Source organism: Bos taurus, chromosome 5 (genome assembly GCF_002263795.3).
Source record: "Bos taurus isolate L1 Dominette 01449 registration number 42190680 breed Hereford chromosome 5, ARS-UCD2.0, whole genome shotgun sequence".
NCBI classification, from domain to species: domain Eukaryota; kingdom Metazoa; phylum Chordata; class Mammalia; order Artiodactyla; family Bovidae; genus Bos; species Bos taurus.
This window is the reverse complement of record NC_037332.1, coordinates 29,041,422-29,067,121: the sequence shown is the minus strand read 5'-3', so window position 1 is coordinate 29,067,121 and position 25,700 is coordinate 29,041,422. Positions and strand designations below refer to the sequence as shown.

Sequence of the window (25,700 nt, the reverse complement as noted above, 5' to 3'; positions counted from 1 at the left end):
ACATAATTGTATTAGTTTTGCCAAATATCAAAATGAATCTGCCACAGGTATACATGTGTTCCCCATCCTGAACCCTCCTCCCTCCTCCCTCCTCCCTCCCCATACCATCCCTTGGGTCGTCCCAGTGCTCTAGCCCCAACCATCCAGTATCGTGCGTCAAACCTGGACTGGCATCTCGTTTCATACATGATATTTTATATGTTTCAATGCCATTCTCCCAAATCTTCCCACCCTCTCCCTCTCCCACAGAGTCCATAAGACTGTTCTATACATCAGTGTCTCTTTTGCTGTCTTGTACACAGGGTTATTGTTACCATCTTTCTAAATTCCATATATATGTGTTATTATAATGTATTGGTGTTTTTCTTTTTGGCTTACTTCACTCTGTATAATAGGCTCCAGTTTCATCCACCTCATGAGAACTGATGCAAATGTTTTCTTTTTAATGGCTGAGTAATACTCCATTGTGTATATGTACCACAGCTTTCTTATCCATTCATCTGCTGATGGACATCTAGGTTGCTTCCATGTCCTGGCCATTATAAACAGTGCTGTGATAAACATTGGGGTACACGTGTCTCTTTCCCTTCTGGTTTCCTCAGTGTGTATGCCCAGCAGTGGGATTGCTGGATCATAAGGCAGTTCTATTTCCAGTTTTTTAAGGAATCTCCACACTGTTCTCCATAGTGGCTGTACTAGTTTGCATTCCCACCAACAGTGTAAGAGGGTTCCCTTTTCTCCACACCCTCTCCAGCATTTATTATTTGTAGACTTTTGGATCACAGCCATTCTGACTGGCGTGAAATGGTACCTCATAGTGGTTTTGATTTGCATTTCTCTGATAATGAGTGATGTTGAGCATCTTTTCATGTGTTTGTTAGCCATCTGTATGTCTTCTTTGGAGAAATGTCTGTTTAGTTCTTTGGCCCATTTTTTGATTGGGTCATTTATTTTTCTGGAGTTGAGCTGTAGGAGTTGCTTGTATATTTTTGAGATTAGTTGTTTGTCAGTTGCTTCATTTGCTATTATTTTCTCCCATTCTGAAGGCTGTCTTTTCACCTTGCTAATAGTTTCCTTTGATGTGCAGAAGCTTTTAAGGTTAATTAGGTCCCATTTGTTTATTTTTGCTTTTATGTCCAATATTCTGGGAGGTGGGTCATAGAGGATCCTGCTGTGATGTATGTCAGAGAGTGTTTTGCCTATGTTCTCCTCTAGGATTTTTATAGTTTCTGGTCTTACGTTTAGATCTTTAATCCATTTTGAGTTTATTTTTGTGTATGGTGTTAGAAAGTGTTCTAGTTTCATTCTTTTACAAGTGTTTGACCAGATTTCCCAGCACCACTTGTTAAAGAGATTGCCTTTAATCCACTGTATATTCTTGCCTCCTTTGTCAAAGATAAGGTGCCCATATGTGCGTGGATTTATCTCTGGGCTTTCTATTTTGTTCCATTGATCTATATTTCTTTGTGCCAGTACCATCATAGTGATGCTTTCTAAGGCCCACTTGACTTCACATTCCAGGATGTCTGGCTCTAGGTGAGTGATCACACCATCGTGATTATCTGGGTCGTGAAGATCTTTTTTGTACAGTTCTTCTGTGTATTCTTGCCATCTCTTCTTAATATCTTCTGCTTCTGTTAGGTCCATACCATTTCTGTCCTTTATTGAGCCCATCTTTGCATGAAATGTTCCTTTGGTATCTCTGATTTTCTTGAAGAGATCCCTAGTCTTTCCCATTCTGTTGTTTTCCTCTATTTCTTTGCATTGATCGCTGAAGAAGGCTTTCTTATCTCTTCTTGCTATTCTTTGGAACTCTGCATTCAGATGTTTATATCTTTCCTTTTCGCTTCTCTTCTTTTCACAGCTATTTGTAAGGCCTCCCCAGAGAGCCATTTTGCTTTTTTACATTTCTTTTCTGTGGGAATGGTCTTGATCCCTGTCTCCTGTACGATGTCACGAACCTCATTCCATAGTTCATAAGGCACTTTATCTATCAGATCTAGGCCCTTAAATCTATTTCTCACTTCCACTGTATAATCATAAGGGATTTGATTTAGGTCATACCTGAATGGTCTAGTCATTTTCCCTACTTTCTTCAATTTAAGTCTGAGTTTGGCAATAAGGAGTTCTTCTCAGGTACTTGAATCCGTTTGAGACTTTCTGTCCCACCGATCTTTTTCTCCTTTCAAAACTACATCACAGTAGTTAGGTTTTTCCTTGATACGACTTTGTCAGATGAAAGTAGGATTAATTTTTTTTTTGTTATTAATCTAACATGAGAAAAACAAAAACTAGTGGGAGAAAAAGAATATTTACTTAAATAACCATGTTTATAACAAAAGCATTTACTTTCTTTCAGAAATCCTGTAATATGGAGAGCTGTGATTGGAACTAATAATATAAAAGGGAGTGAGCCATACAGCAAGAAGATCAAAGTTAATGCAATCATTATCCATCCAGACTTCAACGTGGAATCTTATGATAATGATATTGCACTTTTTCACTTAAAAAAAGCAGTGCGTTATAATAATTACATTCAGCCTATTTGTCTACCTTTTGGTGTTTTCCAAAGACTAAACAAAAACACAACATGTTTTATAAGTGGCTGGGGAAGAACAAAAGAAGAAGGTAATTATAATCTGAGTTTTGCTGATACAGGTTTTCCTGATAATCGGCAGAGGGTGAATTCTTTTATGTATGTTTTTATATCTCCTTATATCATGAGTTTAAACAGTAGGTCTTTATAAACCAGTGAAAAGAAAATGTGTTTTAATTTTCTATGTTTTTTTCTTCCTTGTGGGAGAGAGAAATTTATCTTCCAAAGCAGAAATAGAGACTTCTTTTGTTATACGTGCCTACATGCCAAGACACTTAAACTTTTAGACTATCTCAGAGAGAATGATGGCTCCAAGTGTTTCTATAGTTTCTGAGACTCCTAGGTGATAAAGCAAGTTCTGTGGCAGATCTGCTTATCTTAAATGATAAGCCTCTGGCTATAAGGAATCAAATTTAGTATCCTTTTTATTTAGTGTACTGTTTAGTATCAAACAAGTTGATTGCTATGTATTTTCTACAGTACACAAAGGTGCACAAAAAATTGACTATCTGAACTAATGGAAGGAATTAAAAAAAATAGAAAACAGTCTCTGCAGACAATATTAAAGAAAAATAGAATTGTACGACAAACATTATAACTTCCCTATGATAGTAGGGAATTTTCACACAACTCTTTTATTATTGGCATATTATGCAGATGAAAAATTAGTAAAGATTTATAATGTTTGCTTTTCCAGTAAGTGGCCTGAGTGACCTCTAAAAATGGTGGGCTATTCACTCGACCCAGACAACCCCACAAAATCATGCAAATCAGGAGGTTCAAATCTTCGTGTTCACTTTAAGAACACTCGTGGAACTGCCCAGGCCGTAATGGGTATGCATATCCGCAAAGCCACCAAGTATCTGCAGGATGTCACTTTAAAGAAGCAATGTGTGCCATTCTGTCGTTACAGCGGTGGAGCTGGTGGGTGTGCACAGGCCAAACTGGGGCTGGACGCAGGGTCGGCGGCCCAAAAAGAGTGCTGAGATTTTACTGCCCATGCTCAACAATGCAGAGAGTCATGCTGAACTTAAGGGCTTGGATGTAGCTTCTCTGGGCACTGAGCACATCCAGGTGAACAAAGCCCCCAAGATGCGGCGCAGGACTTACAGAGCTCACGGTTGGATCAACCCCTACATGAGCTCTCCCTGTCATATTGAGATGATCCTTACTGAAAAAGAACAGATTGTTCCTAAGCCAGAAGAGGAGGTTGCACAGAAGGAAAAAGATATCCCAGAAGAAACTGAAGAAACAAAAACTTATGGCCCCGGAATAAATGCTGCAAAAAATAAATGCAAATAAAAGTGTTGGTTGTAAAAAAATAATAATAATAAAATTATAATGTTTGAATTAGCAAGCTTGATTTAATAGCCAAATCAGAAAATTCTGCACCCCAAAATCAGACACTTTCATCTTTTCAAGTACAGGTAGAACCTTTATAAAAACTGACCGCTAACTAGGCCATAAAGAAAATCTCCAAGTTTGAAGGACAGGTAATGTACAGACTATATACTCTGATTACAATTAATTTAGAAATAAGAGAGATGGGAATATGATGGAATAAGGAGGTTGGAAAATCCTCATCCCCCAACATAAGCATAAATTGGAAAAAAAACTCAAAAACTGTCAAAAGCAACCATTTCAGAGCCCTGGAAATAAAAACGCACAATAAATTGAAGAGTATTTGTTTATTATAAGCATCTAGAAATTTGGGTAAAAAGAGGAACTTGTAGTTTTCTTGCTGTGGCTGCTCCTAACTCCCCTTCAGATCAGTCAGTATAATAGCTTTACCAAGATCAAGAGGATCAAGAGGATCATGAGGAAAAAGGATCTTGCTACCAGAGGATATGGACTTGATTTGGAGTAGTAGTTGATAATCCAGGCCAGCAGCACTGTCAATAAAAGTAATTGATTCAAAAAACTAAATAAAAAATTTTTTAAATAAATTTTAAACAAGTATTGGACTCAGCAAGAGATGAATGGGGGAACACACAGCTCTGCTGGTCTGGGATTGTGATCCTAGATGCAGCCAGGAGTGGAAAAGTTCAGAAATTTGACAAGAAGAACCTCAAAATTAGACAGCTACAGAATGGCTAGATAAGCTCTCCAAACATCCTTGGTTTACTGGGAAACACACATGTATACACGTGCGGGGAAAAAAACCTGAGAGAGCTTAGCATAAAATGAAAACCAAGGCAGACTTGAAATCTGACTGAACTCTGAACATGCTCCCCAAACCATACATAGATTCATCAGCAGAGGATGAAAGCCCAAATCATTAACTGATTAGTAAACTATACACACACATGGATAAGCCCTGTGAAGGCAGGTTAAAAGGTAAAAATCAGAATTAAAAGACTGAGCAGAGACATCAACAGTCACACAGTGTGGGACACACAGATTCTACAGTTTAAGTCCAAGCAAGTTATTTTTAAGAAAACACAACAACATTGTTGAGAAGAGAATCAAAACCCAGAGTTGTTACAGTACATTAATCTGAAAATGCACAATTTTCAACAGAAATACTGTAAGACATCCAAAAAACTAAGAAAAACAAACAAACAAACCCACAGAAATGTGACCTATATTCAGGGGAAAAAAGTAGTCAATAGAAACTGACTCTGGACAGGTTTAGATGTTGAATACAGCAAAGACTTCAAAGCAGCTCTTTAAATATGTTTGACAAATTAAACAAATTATTGTTCAAAGAATTAAAACCGTGATGACAATGACTTAACAAATAGGGAATGCCTGTGGAGAAATAAACAATTTAAAAAAGGACCGAATGGAAATTCTAGAGATTTGATATGGCACAAGAAAGCATCTGTAAACTTAAACTACAGAACAGAAATAATATAATCTGGAGAAAACAGAAAAAATTCTTGAAGAAAAATAAACACACTCAGAGAGGCCTGTGGCACAACATCAAGTATACCAGCATACATATGGTGGGATTTCTGGAAAGGAAAGAGAGAAAAAATGGGGACAAAAAAATAGCTGAAGAAAATAATGGCCCCAAACTACCTGAATTTCATGGAAAAAGAAAAACAACACAAAACTTTAATTTAAAATAAAGAAGCTCAACGAATCCCAATTAAGATTTTAAAAAAACTAAAAATGTGCAAAACATGTACGCTTAAAACTACAAAATGTTACACAGGGAAATTAAAGAAGACCTAATAAATTGAAAGACATACTACATTCATGGATTCAAAGACTCAATATTGTTAATATGGCTATTATCCTCAGACTGACCCATATATTCAATGCAATCCCTATCAAAATCCCAGCAAAGTTTTTTATACAATTTGACAAGTTGATCCTAAAATGTATTTGGAAAGGCAAAGAACCTTGATTTCTTGATATTTTTTGAATAGTCAAAAAGTTTTTTTGAAGAACAACAAAACTAAGTTACTCTACCTAATTTAAATTTACCTATAGTAAAAACTACAGCCATTAAGACAGTATGGTATTGATTTATTTTCTGGTAGCATGTTTAGAATTTTCTATGTATAGTATCATGTCATCTGCAGATAATGACAGTTTTACTTCTTCCTTTCCAATTTGGATTCCTTTTCTTTCTTTTTCCTCTTCAACTACTGTGACTAGGACTTCCAAAACTATGTTGAATAAAAGTGGCAAGAGTGGGCATCCTTGTCTTGTTCCTCATCTTAGAAGGAATGCTTTGACCTTTTCACCATTGAGTATGATGTTAGTTATAGCGTTTATTATGTTGAAGTATGTTCCCTCTATGCCCACTTTCTGGAGAGCTCTTCTTGTAAACTGATGTTGAATTTTATAAAAATTCTTCTGTATCTATTGAGATGGTCATATTGTTTTTATTTTTCAATTTGTTAATACAATGTATCAAACTGATTGATTTATAGACCTTGGAAAATCCTTGCATCCCTGGGCTGAATCCCACTTGGTCATGATATATGATCCTCCTAATGCATTGTTGGATTCTGTTTGCTAGTATTTTGTTAAGGATTTTTGCATTTATGTTCATTAGTGATACTGCCCTATAATTTTCTCTTTTTTGTGATATCTGTAGAATTCAACTGTGAAGCCATCTGGTCCTGGATATTTGTTTGTTTGTTGGGAGTTTTTAAATTACTGATTCACTTTCAGTACTGTTAATTCAAATTTGGTTTCTTTTTGGTTGAGTCTTGAGAGATTGTACCTTTCTAAGAATTTGCCCATGTCTTCTAAGGTATCCATTTTATTGGTGTATATTTGCTTGTAGTAGTCTCTTATGATCCTTTGTATTTCTGCAGTGCTGGTTGGTTAAACATAGCAGAGATCAATGGAACACAATACAGAGTCCAAAAAAACCCCCAAACAACCCAACTTATGTTTATGATCAACTGATTTATTTATACAAAATTCCTAGAAAAGGCAAACCTACAGTGACAGAAATTCTATCAGTCATTTTCTGAGTGTGAGGCTGGAGGTGAGAACTGACTGCAACTGGGCATGGAGAGGACTCACTGGAGTGGAAGTATCCTAAAACTGGATGTGAGCCTGGTATAAATTTACCAAAAATCATTGAACTGCTTTCTTACAGTCTGAGAATTGTTATGTAAATTAAACATAAATAAAGCTTCTTTAAAAATGACCAAAAAAATTTAAATCACACATTTGAAAAATTTTAAATATACTACTAAATAACTCCTATGTCAAAGAAGAAATAATTATAATCTTAAATCCTTGTATCTATATAATAATTTATATCAGTTCAGTCAGTCAGTTGTGTCCGACTCTTTGCAACCCCATGGACTGCAACATGCCAGGCTTCCCTGTCCATAACCAGGGAAGTTTACTCAAACTCATGTCCATTGACTCAGTGATGGCATCCAACCATCTCATCCTCTGTCGTCCCCTTCTCCTCCCACCTTCAATCTTTCCCAGTATCAGGGTCTTTTCCAATGGTCAACTCTTCGCATCAGATGGCCAAGTACTGGAGTTTCAGCTTTAGCATCAGTCCTTCCAATAAATATTCAGGACTGATTTCCTTTAGGATGGACTGGTTGGTGCTCCTTGCAGTCCAAGGGACTCTCAAGAGTCTTCTCCAACACCACAGTTCAAAAGCAGCAATTCTTTGGCGCTCAGCTTTCTTTATAGTCCAACTGTCACATCCATACATGACTTCTGGAAAAACCATAGCTTTGACTAAACAGACCTTTGTTGGCAAAGTAATGTCTCTGCTTTTTTGTTTTTTGTCTCTGCTTTTTAATATGCTGTCTAGGTTTTAACTGTCTAACTTTTCTTCCACAGAGCAAGCGTCTTTTAATTTCATGGCTGCAGTCACCATCTGCAATGATTTTGGAGTCCCCCAAAATAAAGCCTCTCACTGTTTCCATTGTTTCCCTATCTGTTTGCCATGAAGTGATGGGATCAGATGCCATGATCTTCGTTTTCTGAATGTTGGGCTCTAAGCCAACTTTTTCACTCTCCTCTTTCATTTTCATCAAGAGGCTCTTTAGTTCTTCTTCACTTTCTGCCATAAGGGTGGTGTTATCTGCATATCTGAGGTTATTGGTATTTCTCCCAGCAGTCTTGATTCCAGCTTGTGCTTCCTCCAGCTCAGCATTTCTCATGATGTACTCTGCATATAAGTCAAATAAGCAGGGTGACAATATACAGCCTTTCCCGATATGGAACCAGTCTGTTGTTCCATGTCTAGTTCTAACAGTTGCTTCCTAAACTGTATTCAGATTTCTCAAGAGGCAGGTCAGGTGGTCTGGTATTCCCATCTCTTTCAGAATTTTCCACAGTTTGTTGTGATTCACACAGTCAAAGGCTTTGGCATAGTCAGTAAAGCAGAAGGAGATGTTTTTCTGGAACTCTCTTGCTTTTTTGATGATCCAGTGGATGTTGGCAATTTGATCTCTGGTTCCTCTGCCTTTTCTAAATCCAGCTTGAACATCTGGAAGTTCACGGTTCACGTACTGTTGAAGCCTGGCTTGAGAATTTTGAACATTACTTTGCTAGTGTGTGAGATGAGTGCAATTCTATGGTAGTTTGAGCACTTTGGTATTTTGAAAACTGACCTTTTCCAGTCCTGTGGCCACTGGTGAGTTTTCCAAATTTGCTGACATATTGAGTGCAGCACTTTCACAGCATCATCTTTTAGGGTTTGAAATAGCTCAGTGGGAATTCCATCACCTCCACTAGCTTTGTTCCTAGTGATGCTTCCTAAGGCCCAGTTGACTTCACATTCCAAGATGTCTGGCTCTAAGTGAGTGATCACAACATCATGGTTATCTGGGTCCTGAAGATCTTTTTTGTATAGTTCTTCTGTGTAATCTTGCCACCTCTTCTTATCTGCTTCTGTTAGGTCCATACCATTTCTGTCCTTTATTGTGCCCATCTTTGCATGAAATGTTCCCTTGGTATCTCTAATTTTCTTGAAGAGATCTCTAGTCTTTCCCATTCTATTGTTTTCCTCTATTTCTTTGCATTGATCACTGAGGAAGGTTTTCTTATCTCTCCTCTTTGGAACTCTGCATTCAAATGGGTATATCTTTCCTTTTCTCCTTTGTTTTTTGTTTCTCTTCTTTTCTCAGCTATTTGTAAGGCCTCCTCAGACAACCATTTTGCCTTCTTGCATTTCTTTTTATTGGGGATGGTCTTGATCACTGCCTCCTGTACAATGTCAAGAATCTCCATCCATAGTTCTTCAGGCACTCTGTCTATCAGATCTAATCCCTGAATCTGTTTGTCACTTCTAGTGTATAATCATAAGGGATCTGATTTAGGTCATACCTGAATAGTCTAGTGGTTTTCCCTACTTTCTTCAATATAAGTCTGAATTTGGCAATAAGGAGTTTGTGATCTGAGCCGCAGTCAGCTCCCGGTCTTGTTTTTGCTGACTATATATATAGAGTTTCTCCATCTTTGTGCAAAGAATATAATCAATCTGATTTCGGTATTTACCATCCGGTGGTGTCCATGTGTAAAGTCTTCTCTTGTGTTGTTGGAAGAGGGTGTTTGTAATTGAGCAGTATAGTATTTGTGCAAGAATATTCTAAGTAACCAGTGGAACAGAACAGAAAACACAGGCATCTATTTCTGGACTCTCTTTCTCCTATTCACTTCAAAAATCGCTAGTTATTTTGAATAACCCTACACCAATATCACACTGGGTTAGTATTGTTCATAAATCAGGTAGTAGGTTTACAGATGTTCATTCCATTATTATATCTGGTTAACATCTATGTTACATATACTCTTTTATATACAGCCAGTATTACTTTAATTATTTGAAAACCAAGGGTAGAAATGCGTCTTTCCTCTAGGAAGCACTGATCCAGGAATTTGGATGTCATTAGATATACTTTATTTTTATTTCCTTTTCTTATTCTCTATCCATGTTGACTTTCCTTTCTCAGGCTGCCTGTCCTCATAAGTGTGGAACTATGGCTGCAGGCTGATTTGAACTTATATTAATAGCTAATCATGTGACTAGGGTGAAACAGATTCTTCTCTGGTTGCTGGTGCTTCTAAGTCACTTCAGTCATGTCCTACTCTGTGCAACCCCATAGACAGCAGCCCACCAGGCTCCCCGTCCCTGGGATTCTCCAGGCAAGAACACTAGAGTGAGTTGCCATTTCCTTCTCCAATGCATGAAAGTGAAAAGTGAAAATGAAGTCACTCAGTCGTGTCTGACCCTCAGCAACCCCATGGACTGCAGCCTTCCAGGCTCCTCCATCCATGGGATTTTCCAGGCAAGAGTACTGGAGTGGGGTGCCATTCCCTTCTCCTATTCTCTGGCAGCTCCAGTTAAAAAAGCTGGATAAGTATTCCAATTGACTAGGCTTATACCAATGGAGAAGGCAATGGCAACCCATTCCAGTACTCTTGCCTGGAAAATCCCATGGGCAGAGGAGCCTGGTAGGCTGCAGTCCATGGGGTCTCGAAGAGTTGGACATGACTGAGCAACTTCACTTTCACTTTTCAGTTTCATGCATTGGAGAAGGAAATGGCAACCCACCCCAGTGTTCTTGCCTGGAGAATCCCAGGGACAGGGGGGCCTGGTGGGCTGCTGTCTATGGGGTCACACAGAGTCGGACATGGTTGAAGTGACTTAGCAGCAGTAGCAGCAGTAGGCTTATACCAAATATAGTCACCTCTAGACTAATTCCAGGAGAATGGAATTCTGTGAATGGAACAGTTTGGTCATTTTCCCACTTGCAGTAAAGGGTAAAATGTCTATTACTTGAAAAGCCAAGGAAGAATGTGGTGCACATAAAATATTCAGCTTCCACATGTGATAACTGCAATTCTGAGACAGTCTGATGGTATCAGATGCTGCTGTTACAGTAGCTTTTCTGTGGATAAATCTTAGAATAATCTGAAGTGTTATCTTGTATCTTCCTATCTTTTCTGTAGCAAAGAACCACTTTATGTTCAAGAATAAGCATAGAAGTTATGGGAGTACATGAATTAGAAATCTGCTTTATTTTCACGTTCAACATTTTGCAAGACGGCATCATTAGAAAATTTAATTAAAATTATTCACAACTTACAACATAAGACTGACCTCAGCATTTACCTCTTTCAGTTCAGTTCAGTTGCTCAGTCGTGTCCGACTCTTTGTGACCCCATTTACTTCTTTAGCCCTTGATAATTTTTATAGTTTTATTTTGCAACACTACAGATCCTTCTGTGAGACCTCCAAGAAACACAAGAGAGCAAACATTAAAAAAAAAGTAACCTGAAATTCCTACTATCTAGAGATAACTATCGTTAAGACTTGGTAGACTTTCTTTCACCATATCTCCAGGCATTCATACATGCATACATATCTGGATACAATTTTACATAATTGTTCAATCAGTCACTATGGAAAGAAAACCTGTTGAACATGAACATTTCATATTGCTATCAAAATGTCTGCTCTCCAAAATAATTTAACTGGTATTTTTTTGTTGTTGTTGTTAATAGGTAATGTTACCAAAGAGTTACATGAAGCAGAAGTGCATTATATTTCTCGAAGTTTCTGTAATTCTGAGAGGAGCTATGGGGGTATAGTTCCTAACACCTCAATTTGTGCAGGTGATGAAGATGGAATTTTTGATTCTTGCAGGGTAAGACCAAATAATTTTCATTAGCAATATTTTCTAAAGACAGAAAGGAACTGAACAAGTCTTTGATCACTTTCTGGTGAAGTCTTAATTCTCAAGTCTAAATTATTTTTCTCCTTTTTAAGTATTCCAACAATCCAAATCATCATGCTTGCCTGATTCCTTGGTTTCTACAATCATGATCAACCTTAAGAGATATTTGCCTTGAATCTTTTTTTTTTCATTACCACCTTTTTAAAGGTGGTACAATTTATAATTTATAATTCACCCATTTAAAAGTGGGGGGTTTTATATTTAGAGTAGTGAACCATTACCATAATCTAATTTTTAGAACACTTTTGTCACCCCCCTCAAAAAAAAAAAAAAAAAAAAAACTCTTCCCATTAAGGCAACCATTAGCCTGTAGAGATTTGCCTATTCTGGAAATTTCCTATGAACAGGATCATTCAATTTGTGGTCTTTTGTGACTAGGTTCTTTTACTTAGCATAATGTTTTAAAGGTTTGTCTCCATTATAGCATGTATTAATACCTTATTCATTTTATTGCCAAATAATATACCATGGTTTGGATATGTCACATTTTATTCATCCATCCATTTGTAGATGGATATTTAAGCTATTTCTGCTTTTTTGGCTATTACAAATAACATGGCTATAAATATTTGTGTACATGTTTTTATGTGTAAGTATGTTTTTCTTTCTCTTGGAAATTCTACATAGGAGTGGAACTGCTGAGTCAATTCTTAACATTTTAAAGAACTGTCAAACTGTATTCCAAAGTGCCTACACCATTTTACATTCTTGTGCAACAATTTGAGACTTCTTCTGTTTTTTATTGGAATATAGTTGATTTGCAATGTTGTGTTAGTTTCAGGTATAGAGCAAAGTGAATCAGTTATACACACACACACACACATATATACACATATATTCACTTTTTTAAGGTTCTTTCCTCATATAGGTCATTACAGAACATTAAGTAGAGTTCCCTGTGCTATACAGCAGGTTCTTTAGTTATCTGCTTTAAATCTAGTCGTGGGTATATGTTAATCCCAATCTCCCAATTTACCCCTCCCCTCTGATCCCCTATTAACCATGAGTTTGTTCTCTACATCTGTGACTCTAATTCTATTTTGTAACCAAGTTCATTTGTACTCCTTTTTTTTAGATTTCACATATAAGCAATATCATATATTTGTCTGTGTCTGACTTATTTCACTCAGTATGACAATCTCTAGGTTCATCCATGTTGCTGCAAATAGCATCACTTTTTTAATGGCTGAGTAATACTCCATTGTATATGTGTATCACATATTCTTTATCCATTCGTCTGTTGATGAACACTTAGGTTGTTTCTGTGTCCAGGCTATTGTAAACAGTGATGCAATGAATGTTGCAGTACATGTAATCTTTTTGAAATATAGTTTTCTCTGGGTATATACCCAGGAGTGGGATTGCTGAGTCATATGGTAGTTATAGTTTCAGTTTTTAAAGGAACCTCTATACTGTTCTCCTGGAGAAGGAAATGGCAACCCACTCCAGTGTTCTTGCCTGGAGAATCCCAGGAACGGGGGAGCCTGGTGGGCTGCCGTCTATGGGGTCGCACAGAGACGGACACGACTGAAGCGACTTAGCAGCAGCAGCAGCATACTGTTCTCCACAGCAGCTATACCAATTTACACTCCCACTAACAGTGTAGAAGAGTTCCCTTTTCTCCACACCTTCTCCAGTATTTACTGTTTGTAGATTTTCTGACGATGGCCATTGTGACTGGTGTGAGATGATACTTCATTGTAGTTTTGATTGGCATTTCTCTAATATTGATAATTAGTGATGTTGAGCATCTTTTCATGTGCCTTTTGGCCATCTCAGCAATGTATCAGTTCAGTTCAATCGCTCAGTTGTGTCTGACTCTTTGAGACCCCATGGACTGCAGCATGCCAGACCTCCCTGTCCATCACCAACTCCTGGAGTTTACTCAAACTCATGTCCGTTGAGTTGGTGATGCCATCCAACCATCTCATCCTCTGTAATCCCCTTCTCCTCCTGCCTTCAGTCTTTCCCAGCATCAGGGTCTTTTCAAATGAGTCAGCTCTTTGCATCAGGTGGCCAAAGTATTGGAGTTTCAGCTTCAGCATCAGTCCTTCCAATGAATATTCAAGACTGATTTCCTTTAGGATGGACTGACTGGAGCTCCTTGCAGTCCAAGGGACTCTCAACAGTCTTCTCCAACACCACAGTTCAAAAGCAGCAATTCTCCAGCACTCAGCTTTCTTTATAGTCCAACTCTCACACCCATACATGACCACAGGAAAAACCATAGCTTTGACTTGATGGACCTTTGTTGGCGAAGTAATGTCTCTGATTTTGAATATGCTGTCTAGGTTGGTCATAACTTTCCTTACAAGGAGTAAGCATCTTTTAATTTCATGGCTGCAATTACCATCTGCAGTGATTTTGGAGCCCAAAAAAATAAAGTCAGCCACTGTTTCCACTGGGTCCCCATCTATTTCCCATGAAGTGATGGGATCAGATGCCGTGATCTTCGTTTTCTGAATGTTGAGCTTTAAGCCAACATTTTCACTCTCCTCTCTCACTTTCATCAAGAGGCTCTTTAGTTCTTCTTCACTTTTTGCCATAAGGGTAGTGTCATCTGCATATCTGAGGTTATTGATATTTCTCCCGGCAATCTTGATTCCAGCTTGTGCTTCTTCCAGCCCAGCGTTTCTCATGATGTACTCTGCATATAAGTTAAATAAGCAGAGTGACAGTATATAGCCTTGACATACTCCTTTTCCTATTTGGAACCAGTTTGTTGTTCCATGTCTAGTTCTAACTGTTGCTTCCTGACCTGCATACAGATTTCTCAAGAGCCAGGTCAGGTGGTCTGGTATTCCCATCTCTTTCAGAATTTTCCACAGTTTGTTGTGATCCACACAGTCAGAGGCTTTGGCATAGTCAATAAAGCAGAAACAAATGTTTTTCTGGAACTCTCTTGGTTTTTCGATGATCCAACAAATGTTGGCAATTTGATCTCTGGTTCCTCTGCCTTTTCTAAAACCAGATTGAACATCTGGAAGTTCACAGTTCATGTACTGTTGAAGCCTGGCTTGGAGAATTTTGAGCATTACTTTACTAGCGTGTGAGATGAGTGCAATTGTGCGGTAGTTTGAGCATTCTTTGGCATTGCCTTTTTTGGGACTGGAATGAAAACTGACCTTTTCCAGTCCTGTGGCCACTGACTGAATTTTCCAAATTTGCTGGCATATTGAGTGCAGCACTTTCACAGCATCATCTTTCAGGGTTTGAAATAGCTCAACTGGAATTCTATCACCTCCACTAGCTTTGTTCCTAGTGATGCTTCTTAAGGCCCACTTGACTTCGCATTCCAGGATGTCTGGCTCTAGGTGAGTGATCACACCATCGTGATTATTTGGGTTTCTAATTTCTCCACATCCTTGTCAGCACTTATTATTGTCTATCTTTTTTTAAATAGAAATACAATTGATTTTCAATATTGTATTAGTTTCAGGTGTACAGCAAATTGATTCAGTTATATGTGTATACTTTTCCAGATTATTTTCCATTATTGTTATGACAAGATACTGAAATCCTTGTTGCTTATCTATTTTATGTATAGTAGTTTGTATCTGTGAATTCCATACTTCTAAATAATTTATTCCTCTCTATCCCTTTCCCCTCTGGTAATCATCAGTTTATTTTCTATGTCTGTGGTTTGTTTCTGTTTTGTTTAATGATTTTTAGAAACAACTTTATTTCTTTTTGGCTGTGCTGGGTCTTCACTGCTACGCAGGCTGTACTCTAGTTGTGGTGAGTAGGAGCTGCTCTTTGTTGCGGTGTGCAGGCTTCCCATCGTGGTGGCTTCTCTTGTTGCACAGCAAGAGCTCTAGGCACGCAGACTTCGCTAGTGTGGCACGTGGGCTCAGCACATGCAGCTCCCAGGATCTACAGCACAGGCTCAGTAGTTCTGGTACCTGGGCTTAGTTGCTCCACAGCATGTGGGATCTTCCTTGACTAAGGATCAACCTGTGTCTCCTGCACTGGCAAGCAGATTCTTTACCACTGGGCCACCAGGGAAGGGCCATCTTTGATTTTTTTTTTTTTTTTCAATATTTACTTGGCTGTGCTAGGTCTTAATTGTGGCACTCGGGATCTTCAACCTTCACCGCAGGATCTTTAGTTGTGGTAATTGAAGTCTCAGATCTGGGAGCACAGAGTCTTAGCCACTAGACCACCAGGGAAGTCCCATCGTGTTTTTTTTATTTTTCTCACTTTTTGTTTTTGGCTGCACTGGGTCTTTCAGAGAAGGCAATGGCATCCCACTCCAGTACTCTTGCCTGGAAAATCCCATGGACGGAGGAGCCAGGTAGGCTGCAGTCCATGGGGTCGCTAAAAGTCGGACACGACTGAGCGACTTCACTTTCACTTTTAGCTTTCATGCATTGGAGAAGGAAATGGCTATCCACTCCAGTGTTCTTGCCTGGAGAATCCCAGGGACAGGGAGCCTGGTGGGCTACCATCTATGGGGTCGCACAGAGTCGGACACGACTGAAGCGACTTAGCAGCAGCAGCAGCAGCACTGGGTCTTCTTTCTGCACATGGGCTTTCTCCGGTTGCAGCGAGAGGGGGATACTCTCTAATTGCAGGCTTCTTATTGTAGTGGCTTCTCTTGTTGCAGAGCACTGGCTCTAGAGGGTGCAGGGTTCGGTAGTTGCAGCCTCAGGCTCTAGAGCAGGGGCTCAGTAGTTGTGGCACAGAGGCTTAGTTGCCCTGCACCCTGTGAAATTTTCCAAACCAGGGCTCAAACCTATGTCCTCTGTATCAGCAGGTGGATTCTGAACCACTGGACCACCAGGGAATTCCCATCTGTGATTTTTTTTTTTTTTTACAAAATCCAATTTATCTGGTTTTTTGTTTTGTCCCTTGTGGCTTTTAAATCTTTCTTTATTCCTCTTTTTTCTTCACTGCTTCTAAATCTACCAGCACATCACTCCCAAACAGTGCCCCATGCTCTGATCTTTTCCTACTCATTTTCATTTCTGCTATTCAGGGTTTATCTTTCCTGTATCTTTTTCCTTAAAAATCTTACTGAAAAGAAGGATTCAATCTAATTTAATTGCATTCATAAATGAAACATTCTAATTGTCAAAAAATAGTTTTTTAATGCTTTCCTTATATAGAGAATTTGAAAACACCTTAGAAACATGGTCTTTAAACTTTAAGCATTAAAACAGTTATCTCAGTGTCCTTATTGTTTTGAATGATTAATACTCTTCAGTAATGGTGTTTCAGTGTATTAACAGTCGAGTATAAACCATGACAAAGATTTGTCATTTGTAATACCATTAAATGTTAGCTTCTCAGTCATGTTGACTCTGTGATCCCATGAACTGTAACCCACCAGGCTCCTCTGTCCATGGAATTCTTCAGGCAAGAGTACTGGAGTGGGTTGCCATGCCCTTCTCCAGGGGATCTTTCTGACTCAGGGATCAAACCCCAGTCTCCTGCATTGCATGCTTAGCTATTTATTCCTATGATCCTGCACCAGTCAATGTCAACACTCAGAAAGATGCCATGTCTTGCAAGATGCCTGTTCACTCCTGTCCTCTAGTTAGCAAACCACACACACACCTAAATGAATCCATTATATATCTTAGTTCTACCATTCCTACATAGCATTAATACAAGTATTCTAATAGACAATATTTATAGTATTTTGCACAGTTCCTAAATTATATTCCTCCTGAGTAACTACACTAAAAATCCAAACAATTCGATTTATAGTATTTTGGTTCAAAACTATGCAGGTGGAAAATTTATCCACCAGCTATATGGTTCCTCAAAAATAACAGGCCAGACTGAATACCTGTTTCAGTTGGAATATAAAACTGAAAATCTATGCATCTTTATAAATTAGAAGTAAGTTAAAAATGTATATTTATATAAATATATGATTAGTGTGATTAATTTATTCCAGATTTATTGTTGTTTAAAGCCTACTGGAAGTAACTAATACTATTTTGGGACTTTTTTAATAGGGTGATAGTGGTGGACCATTAATGTGCTACCTACCAGAACGTAAACGATATTTTGTAATGGGAATTACCAGTTACGGATACGGCTGTGGTCGAAAAAATTTTCCTGGTGTCTATAGTGCACCATCCTTCAACCAAAAGTGGCTGACAGAGCAACTCTACCAATCAAGCAATAAAGGCATACTTAATATAAATATTCTACTTGGACAGGTCCTTATAGCCTTAGGTTCTGTTGTCTTACTTGCAACTCCATAAAAAAATTCTGAAGAATCTTTATTTTGCATCGTGTCCCTTTCCAGGTTCTACATAATGAAAATCATTTATTCTTTTGATAAATAATTGCCCATTTTAGAGTTCCCATGTGAACATTTTTTGGAATAAAAGGACTGTGACATATTAGATAAGTGATTACAAATTTGGCACTCAATCACATTCTTCCTTCATGTATCTTGTTATACTTTATAATCATAATTTTGCATTTGGAATATCTTCCTAGAATTTGTATAAACAGCTATATACTTAATGTATATAAATGTCAAATAATAAAGAGTTAATTAAAAGAAAAGTTGGTTTTTGTTAATCAAAACTTTTAAGTTAGGTTTTATTTTATTCAAAAACATTTGGTTGTATGATATATAGTTTTTGAATTATCATCTTGTTTCTGACTCTCAAAGGATATTTGAAGAAGTATCTGCCTATTATTCAAATTCTAATTAGAACTATTTAATATTAATACTTCCTTTCCGATGCCAAGAGAGAATTGTGGTGCAAACACCTCCAAATAATTTACTTCTTATTTAGAAATGTATACTAAGACTTTTTTTTTTGCAATGTTATAATCTACTTTCTGAACGTTATTTTCTTGAAGCCCATGCTAAAAGTCTGTATTCCTTGGGCCCTTGAATTAAATGTGAGGAGAGGTGACTGAGAAGCATGCTCAGAAAGCAAGAATACCAACCTGGGATTAACTTTATGATGACCAATCTATAATATGAATTATTAAAACAAAAAAGACAGTATTAGAATCTACTCACATCTCCCTTAAACTCTGGAGAACTCATGCATAAAGGAGAAGTAATTATTTTCTCATCCTTCCTTTTAATATTCAACCAGTTAAAACCATGTATTTTTGTTGTTTTGTTTTGCTTAGCTTAAACCTAATTTGAGGATTTAACTGAAAGCAAGCATGAGTTTTCCATCAATTAATTCCCTTGGGGATCATCAGTTTAATGTTCAAGGGGTAGAAAACTGATTTTTTTATAGACATGTGAGCAACATTCAGGGGATACTGACTCTTCTTTTTTGAAGGAGACCCTAGTTTATCCATTGACAAGGTCTTATAAGGAATTAGTGGGTGATGCTTCTATAACAATCAGTATAATACATTAGTCATTTTCTGTTTATTCTACCTATCATTCAGATTCACTTGATAAGCCCTGGATATTAATGTTAAGAAACTCTTCTGAATGTATTGACAGCACTGGAGGGAAAATCCTTGCTTTTCAATTCAAAGGTATGTCCTACTTACTGCTTAGGTCTGCCAGTCTAATCAGGCAGCATCTATTATCTGCAACCTCTTATCTTTTTGCCCAGTTTAGTTCACTTATTTCAGCCAGCCAGAATTCAGTTGTATAACATTTCTCTACACCACAAGAGACTATTAGAGGATAGATTTTGGAACCTAAGACAGACTTTGTTTCAAATTTCATTCTGTTAACTTAGTATTTGTAAGAGTTGGGACAATTATTGATACCTACTTGGCGCCAGTGTTGTGATAATTAAACAAGTTGATTATACAAAGTTTTGATATACTGAAGGTACTCAGTTCCTATTATTATTATCCCAGGTAGCACTAGGGCTAAAGAACCCACCTGCCAATGCAGGAGATATAAGTGATGCAGGTTTGATCCCTGGGTTGGGAAGATCTCCTGAAGGAGGAAATGGCAACCCACTCCAGTATTCTTGCCTGCAGAATCCTACGGACAGAGGAGCCTGGCAGGCTACTGTCCGCATGGTCGCACAGAGTCGGACACAACTGATGCAATTTAGCACACACATGATTCATACAGTCTTTTCATTATATATATCAGATAGATAACTTATTTCTTTCAAAATCTGAAAAATTTACTAGAACGAAGGACTTGTTATTACTTATAAACTCAAATTTTAATGTATATTATTTTTAACATAAAAGAAGCAGACTCACAGATACAGTGGTTACCAGTTTGGGGTGAGGACGATATAGAGGTGGGGAGTGGGAGGTACAGACTACTGCGTATAAGATAGGTTCGAGGATGCCCTGTGCAACATAGACAATATAGCCAATATTCCGTAATGGAAAGCGGAGTGAAGTGAAGTGGCTCAGTCGTGCCCGACTCTGCAACCCTGTGGACTGTAGCCTACCAGGCTTCTCAGTCCATGGGATTTCCCAGGCAAAAGTACTGGAGTGGGTTGTCATTTCCTTCTCCAGGGCATCTTCCCGGCCCAGGGATCGAACCCGGGTGTCCTGCATTGTAGGCAGACGCTTTACCCTCTGAGCCACCAGGGAATCCCAATGGAAAGTGGAAAGTTACCTTTAAAAACTGTATGCTTTCTATTTTACACAATGACAACACCTTTACAATCATTGTGTAAAATAGAAAGGACAAGGACAAATGCAGCATAACGACTAATAAATTGCAATTCTCGACACTTTCTATATGATTGGAATCCCTGCCCCCTTTTTTCTTTTTCTTTTGTCTCCTGATGATTAGGCCAGGGTCTAGGAGTAGAGAGGGGATTAGGTACTGGGAGCAAAGAAAGAATTAGTGTGGAACTTTTGAGATGATCCCTAACATACTGTACTACTTGCTTTTACAATGTGTTAGCAGAGACCAATGTGTTATAAATGTAGAGTGACGTGCTTTCTGCCAAGTGGTAATTCACCCTGGTTTGCTATGTTAAAGCTGTAAATACAACAGAACATTAATAAACGTCTCTTGTGTAGCAAAAAAAAATAAAAATAAAAATAAAATAAAATAAAATAAAAACTGTATGCTGCTGCTGCTGCTGCTGCTAAGTTGCTTCATTCGAGTCCGACTCTGTGCGACCCCATAGATGGCAGGCCACCAAGTTCCCCCGTCCCTGGGATTCTCCAGGCAAGAACACTGGAGTGGGTTGCCATTTCCTTCTCCAATGTGTGAAAGTGAAAAGTGAAAGTGAAGTTGCTCAGTCGTGCCTGACTCTTAGCGACCCCATGGACTGCAGCCTACCAAGCTCCTCCGTCCATGGGATTTTCCAGGCAATAGTACTGGAGTGGGTTGCCATTTAAAAACTGTATAAAATCGGGCAATTCCCTGGTGCTTCAGTGGTTAGGACTCAGTGCTGTCACTGCTGTGGTCTGGATTCAATCCCTAGAAGATCCCAAAAGCTGTGTGGCGCAGCAAATAAAATATTTTATAAAATTAAAAAATTAAAGTGTACTATTATAAATTTTAATTTTTCCAATTCCCAAAATAGTCTATCCTCATATTATGCTATCAAAATCTGAAGTACAGAAAATTAGTAGAGAAAAAATCGTACATAGGCGTACTATGCAAAGGCAGCTACCATAAGTTCTGCCTATTTCATTTACAAGGAGGATTTTTACAGACTCTTCTTAAGCATTATTTTATCCCAGCTATTTTCAGTCTAAAAGGTGAAAGATGAGTACTACGACTGTCCGCCTTTATTCGCCAAACATTAAACTCTTGCCCTGTTTGCACATTCTTTTTTTCTCTCTCCACACACACACGCTTTTTTTTTTTTTGTTTGTTTTTAACAATCTGAAAGCAAATACTACAACACATTATCTCCCAAGAGCAAGAATCACAATACCATTATCCCACCAATGAAATTTAACAATGATTTATTAATACCATCTAATATAGGGTCTATATTCCAATCTTCCTATCTTAAAAATGTTTTTATAGTCTCTGCCCTACTCCAGTATATAATCCAAATTCCACACATTGCAATGTCCTTTAATTTAAAAGTTTCCTCTGTCCTTATTTTATATTCTTTTTTGTCTTTCATAACAGCGATAGAGTCCAAGTCAACTATCTTATAGAATCCTCTGCATTCGGGCTCACCACAGGGACGGGGATACTGGCAGCAGCAGTCCTGGAAGATCCCCCTAGGCATAAGCCCTCTTGGAGGTCACCATTAACCTCACCATACAGCCCACAGACCCCAGGCCTGGGTTGCTTCAGGCCAAACAACAGGAAGGGAGCAAAACCCCACTTCAGTTCAGTTGCTCAGTCATGTCTGACTCTTTGCGTCCCCATGGACTGCAGCACGCCAGGCCTCCCTGTCCATCAACAACTTCCAGAGCTTGCTCAAACTCATGTCCATCGAGTTGGTGATGCCATCCAACCATCTCATCCTCTATGTCATCCCCTTCTCCTCCTGCCTTCAATCTTTCCCAGCATTAGAGTCTTTTCTAAGGAGTCAGTCCTTCACATCAGGTGGTCAAAGTACTGGAGTTTCAGCTTCAGCATTAGCCCTTTCAATAAGTATTCAGGACTGATTTCACTTAGGATTGACCCCTTTGATCTCCTTGCAGTCCAAGGGATTTTCAAGAGTCTTCTTCAACACCACAGTTCAAAAGCATCAAGTCTTCGGCACTCAGCTTTCTTTATAGTCCAACCCTCACATCCATACATGACTACTAGAAAAACTGAGCAAGGCTCTGCCCACCAGAGCAAGACCCAGTTTTTCCTGGTCCTTCCCATTAGGAGGGGCTTCTCTCATAGCTCAGTCGGTAAAGAATCTGCCTGCAATGGAGGAGACCTGGGTTTGGTTCCTGGATCAGGAAGATCCTCTGGAGAAAGAAATGGCAACCCACTCTAGTATTCTTGCCTGGAGAATCCCATGAACAGAGGAGCCTAGCAGGCTACAGTCCATGGGGTTGCAAGAGTTGGACAAGACTTAGCAACTAAGCCACCAGGCAGTAGTTCTATTTTGTTTTTTTGGGAGGGTCAGTTGGTAAAGAATCCCTGTACAAAAAATATCTTCACGACCCAGATAATCACACTGGTGTGATCATTCACCTAGAGCCAGACATCCTGGAATGTGAAGTCAAGTGGGCCTTAGGAAGCATCACACGAACAAAGCTAGTGGAGGTGATGGAATTCCAGTTGAGCTATTTCAAATCCTGAAAGATGATGCTGTGAAAGTGCTGCACTCAATATGCCGGCAAATTTGGAAAACTCAGCAGTGGCCACAGGACTGGAAAAGGGCAGTTTTCATTCCAATCCCAAAGAAAGGCAATGCCAAAGAATGCCCAAACTACCGCACAATTGCACTCATCTCACATGATAGTAAAGTAATGCTCCAAGCTGGCTTCAGCAATATGTGAACCGTGAACTTCCTGATGTTCAAGCTGGTTTTAGAAAAGGCAGAGGAACCAGAGATCAAACTGCCAACATATGCTGGATCATTGAAAAAGCAAGAGAGTTCCAGAAAAACATCTATTTCTGCTTTATTGACTATGCCAAAGCCTTTGACTGTGTGGATCACAATAAACTGTGGAAAATTCTGAAAGAGATGGGAATACCAGACCACCTGACCTGCCTCTTGAGAAACCTATATGCAGGTCGGGAAGCAACAGTTAGAACTGGACATGGAACAACAGACTGGTCCAAATAGGAAAAGGAGTATGTCAAGGCTGTATATTGTCACCCTACTTATTTAACTTATATGCAGAGTACATCATGAGAAATGCTGGGCTGGAAGAAGCACAAGCTGGAATCAAGATTGCCAGGAGAAATATCAATAACCTCAGATATGCAGATGACACCACCCTTATGGCAGAAAGTGAAGAGGAACTAAAGAATCTCTTGATGAAAATGAAAGAGGAGAATGAAAAAGTTGGCTTAAAGCTCAACATTCAGAAAACTAAGATCATGGCATCCGATCCCATCACTTCATGGCAAATAGATGGGGAAACAGTGGAAACAGTGTCAGACTTTATTTTTTTGGGCTCCAAAATCACTGCAGATGGTGATTGCAGCCATGAAATTAAAAGACACTTACTCCTTGGAAAGAAAGTTATGACCAACCTAGATAGCATATTCAAAAGCAGAGACATTACTTTGTCAACAAAGGTCCATCTAGTCAAGGCTATGGTTTTCCAGTAGTCATGTATCGATGTGAGAGTTGGACTATAAAGAAAGCTGAGCGCCAAAGAGTTGATGAACTGTGGTGTTGGAGAAGACTTGGGAGTCCCTTGCACTGCAAGGAGATCCAAACAGTCCATCCTAAAGAAGATCAGTCCTGGGTGTTCATTGGAAGGACTGATGTTGAAGCTGAAACTCCAATACTTTGGCCACCTGATGTGAAGAGCTGACTCTTTTGGAAAGACCCTGATGCTGGGAAAGATTGAGGGTGGGAGGAGAAGGGGATGACAGAGGATGAGATGGTTGGATGGCATCACTGACTCAATGGACATGAGTTTGGGTAAACTCCAGGTGGTGATGGACAGGGAGGCCTGATGTGCTGTGGTTCATGGGGTCGCAAAGAATGGATGCGACTGAACAGAACTGGTAAAGAATCTGCCTGCAATGCAGGAGACTCCAATTCAATTCCTGGGTCAGGAGAAGGGATAGGCTACCCACTCCAGTATTCTTGGGCTTCCCTTGTGGCTCAGCTGGTAAAGAATCCATCTGCAATGTGGGAGACCTGAGTTCGATCCCTGGCTTGGGAAGATCCTCTGGAGAAGGAAAAGGCTAGCCACTCCAGTATTCTGGTGTGGAGAATTCCATGGACTTTATTGTCCATGGGGTTGCAGAGAGTTGGACATGACTGGGTGACTTTCACTTTCCCATTAGGAAGCTTACACAGGCCTCTTAGCTTCCTCCATCACAAGGCAGACAGAAGAAGCAAGAAGAACCACAATGCCATAGCTGCTAGAACAAAAGCCACATTACAGAAAGTTAATCAGGAGGAAAAAGCAGAATGTCCCAGATGGAAGGACAAGATAAAATCCCAGAAAAACAACTAAATGAAATGGAGATAGACAATCTTCCAGAAAAAGAATTCAGAATAATGATAGTGAAGATGATCCAGGATCCCTAGAAAACAATGGAAAAGAGGCAAGAAATGTTTACCAAAGACCTACAAGAACTAAAGAACAAGCCAAGAGGAATAATACTCTAGAAGGAATCAATAGCAGACTAACTGAGGCAGAAGAACAGATAAATGACCTGGAGGACAGAATGGTGGAAATCACTACCATAGAACAGAATATAGAAAGAAGAATGAAAAAAAAAAAAAATGAAGACACCCTAAGAGACCTCTGGGACAACATGAAATGCACCAACATTCACATTATAGAGGTCTCAGAAGAAGAAGAAAGGACCTGAAAAAATATTTGAAGAGATAATAGCTCAAAAATTCCTGAACGTGGGAAAGGAAGTAGTTAACCAAATCCAGGAAGTGCAGAGTCCCAGGCAAAATAAATCCAAGGAGGAACACACTCAGACACGTAGTAATCCAACTGACAAAAATTAAAGACAAAGATAAAATATTAAAAGCAACAAGGGCAAAACAACAACGTACAAGGGAACTCCCATCAGGTTATCATCTGATTTTTTAACAGAAACTCTATAAGCCAGAAAGGAATGACACATTATACTTAAAGTGATGAAAAGGAAGAACCTACAACCAAGAACATTCTACCTAGAAAGATTCTCATTCAGATTTGATGGAGAAATTCAAAGCTTTCCAGACAAACAAAAGTTAACAGTATTCAGCATCACCAAACCAGCATTACAACAAATGCTAAAGGAACTTCTCTAGGCAAGAAACACAAGAGAAGGAAAAGATCTACAGAAAATAAACTCAAAACAATTAAGAAAATGGTAATAGCATCATACACATTGAAAATTACATAAATGTAAATGGATTAAATGTATCAACCAAAAGACATAGACTAGCTGG

General features: G+C 38.8%; 1 protein-coding gene and 1 pseudogene across 1 annotated transcript in view; both read left to right on the top strand.

Moving 5' to 3' along the window:
* Positions 1-18,246, top strand: part of TMPRSS12 (transmembrane serine protease 12) — a 36,325-nt gene extending 18,079 nt beyond the window's left edge. Inside the window, exons 4-6 of the mRNA XM_059887246.1 lie at positions 2,360-2,628; positions 11,546-11,688; positions 17,745-18,246. Of these exons, the coding sequence (XP_059743229.1) occupies positions 2,360-2,628; positions 11,546-11,688; positions 17,745-17,996 (664 nt within the window). The 3' untranslated portion in view covers positions 17,997-18,246. The remainder of the gene's footprint in view (positions 1-2,359; positions 2,629-11,545; positions 11,689-17,744) is intronic.
* Positions 2,636-3,891, top strand: LOC132345263 (large ribosomal subunit protein uL22-like; annotated as a pseudogene).
* Positions 18,247-25,700: the final 7,454 nt, after the last annotated feature.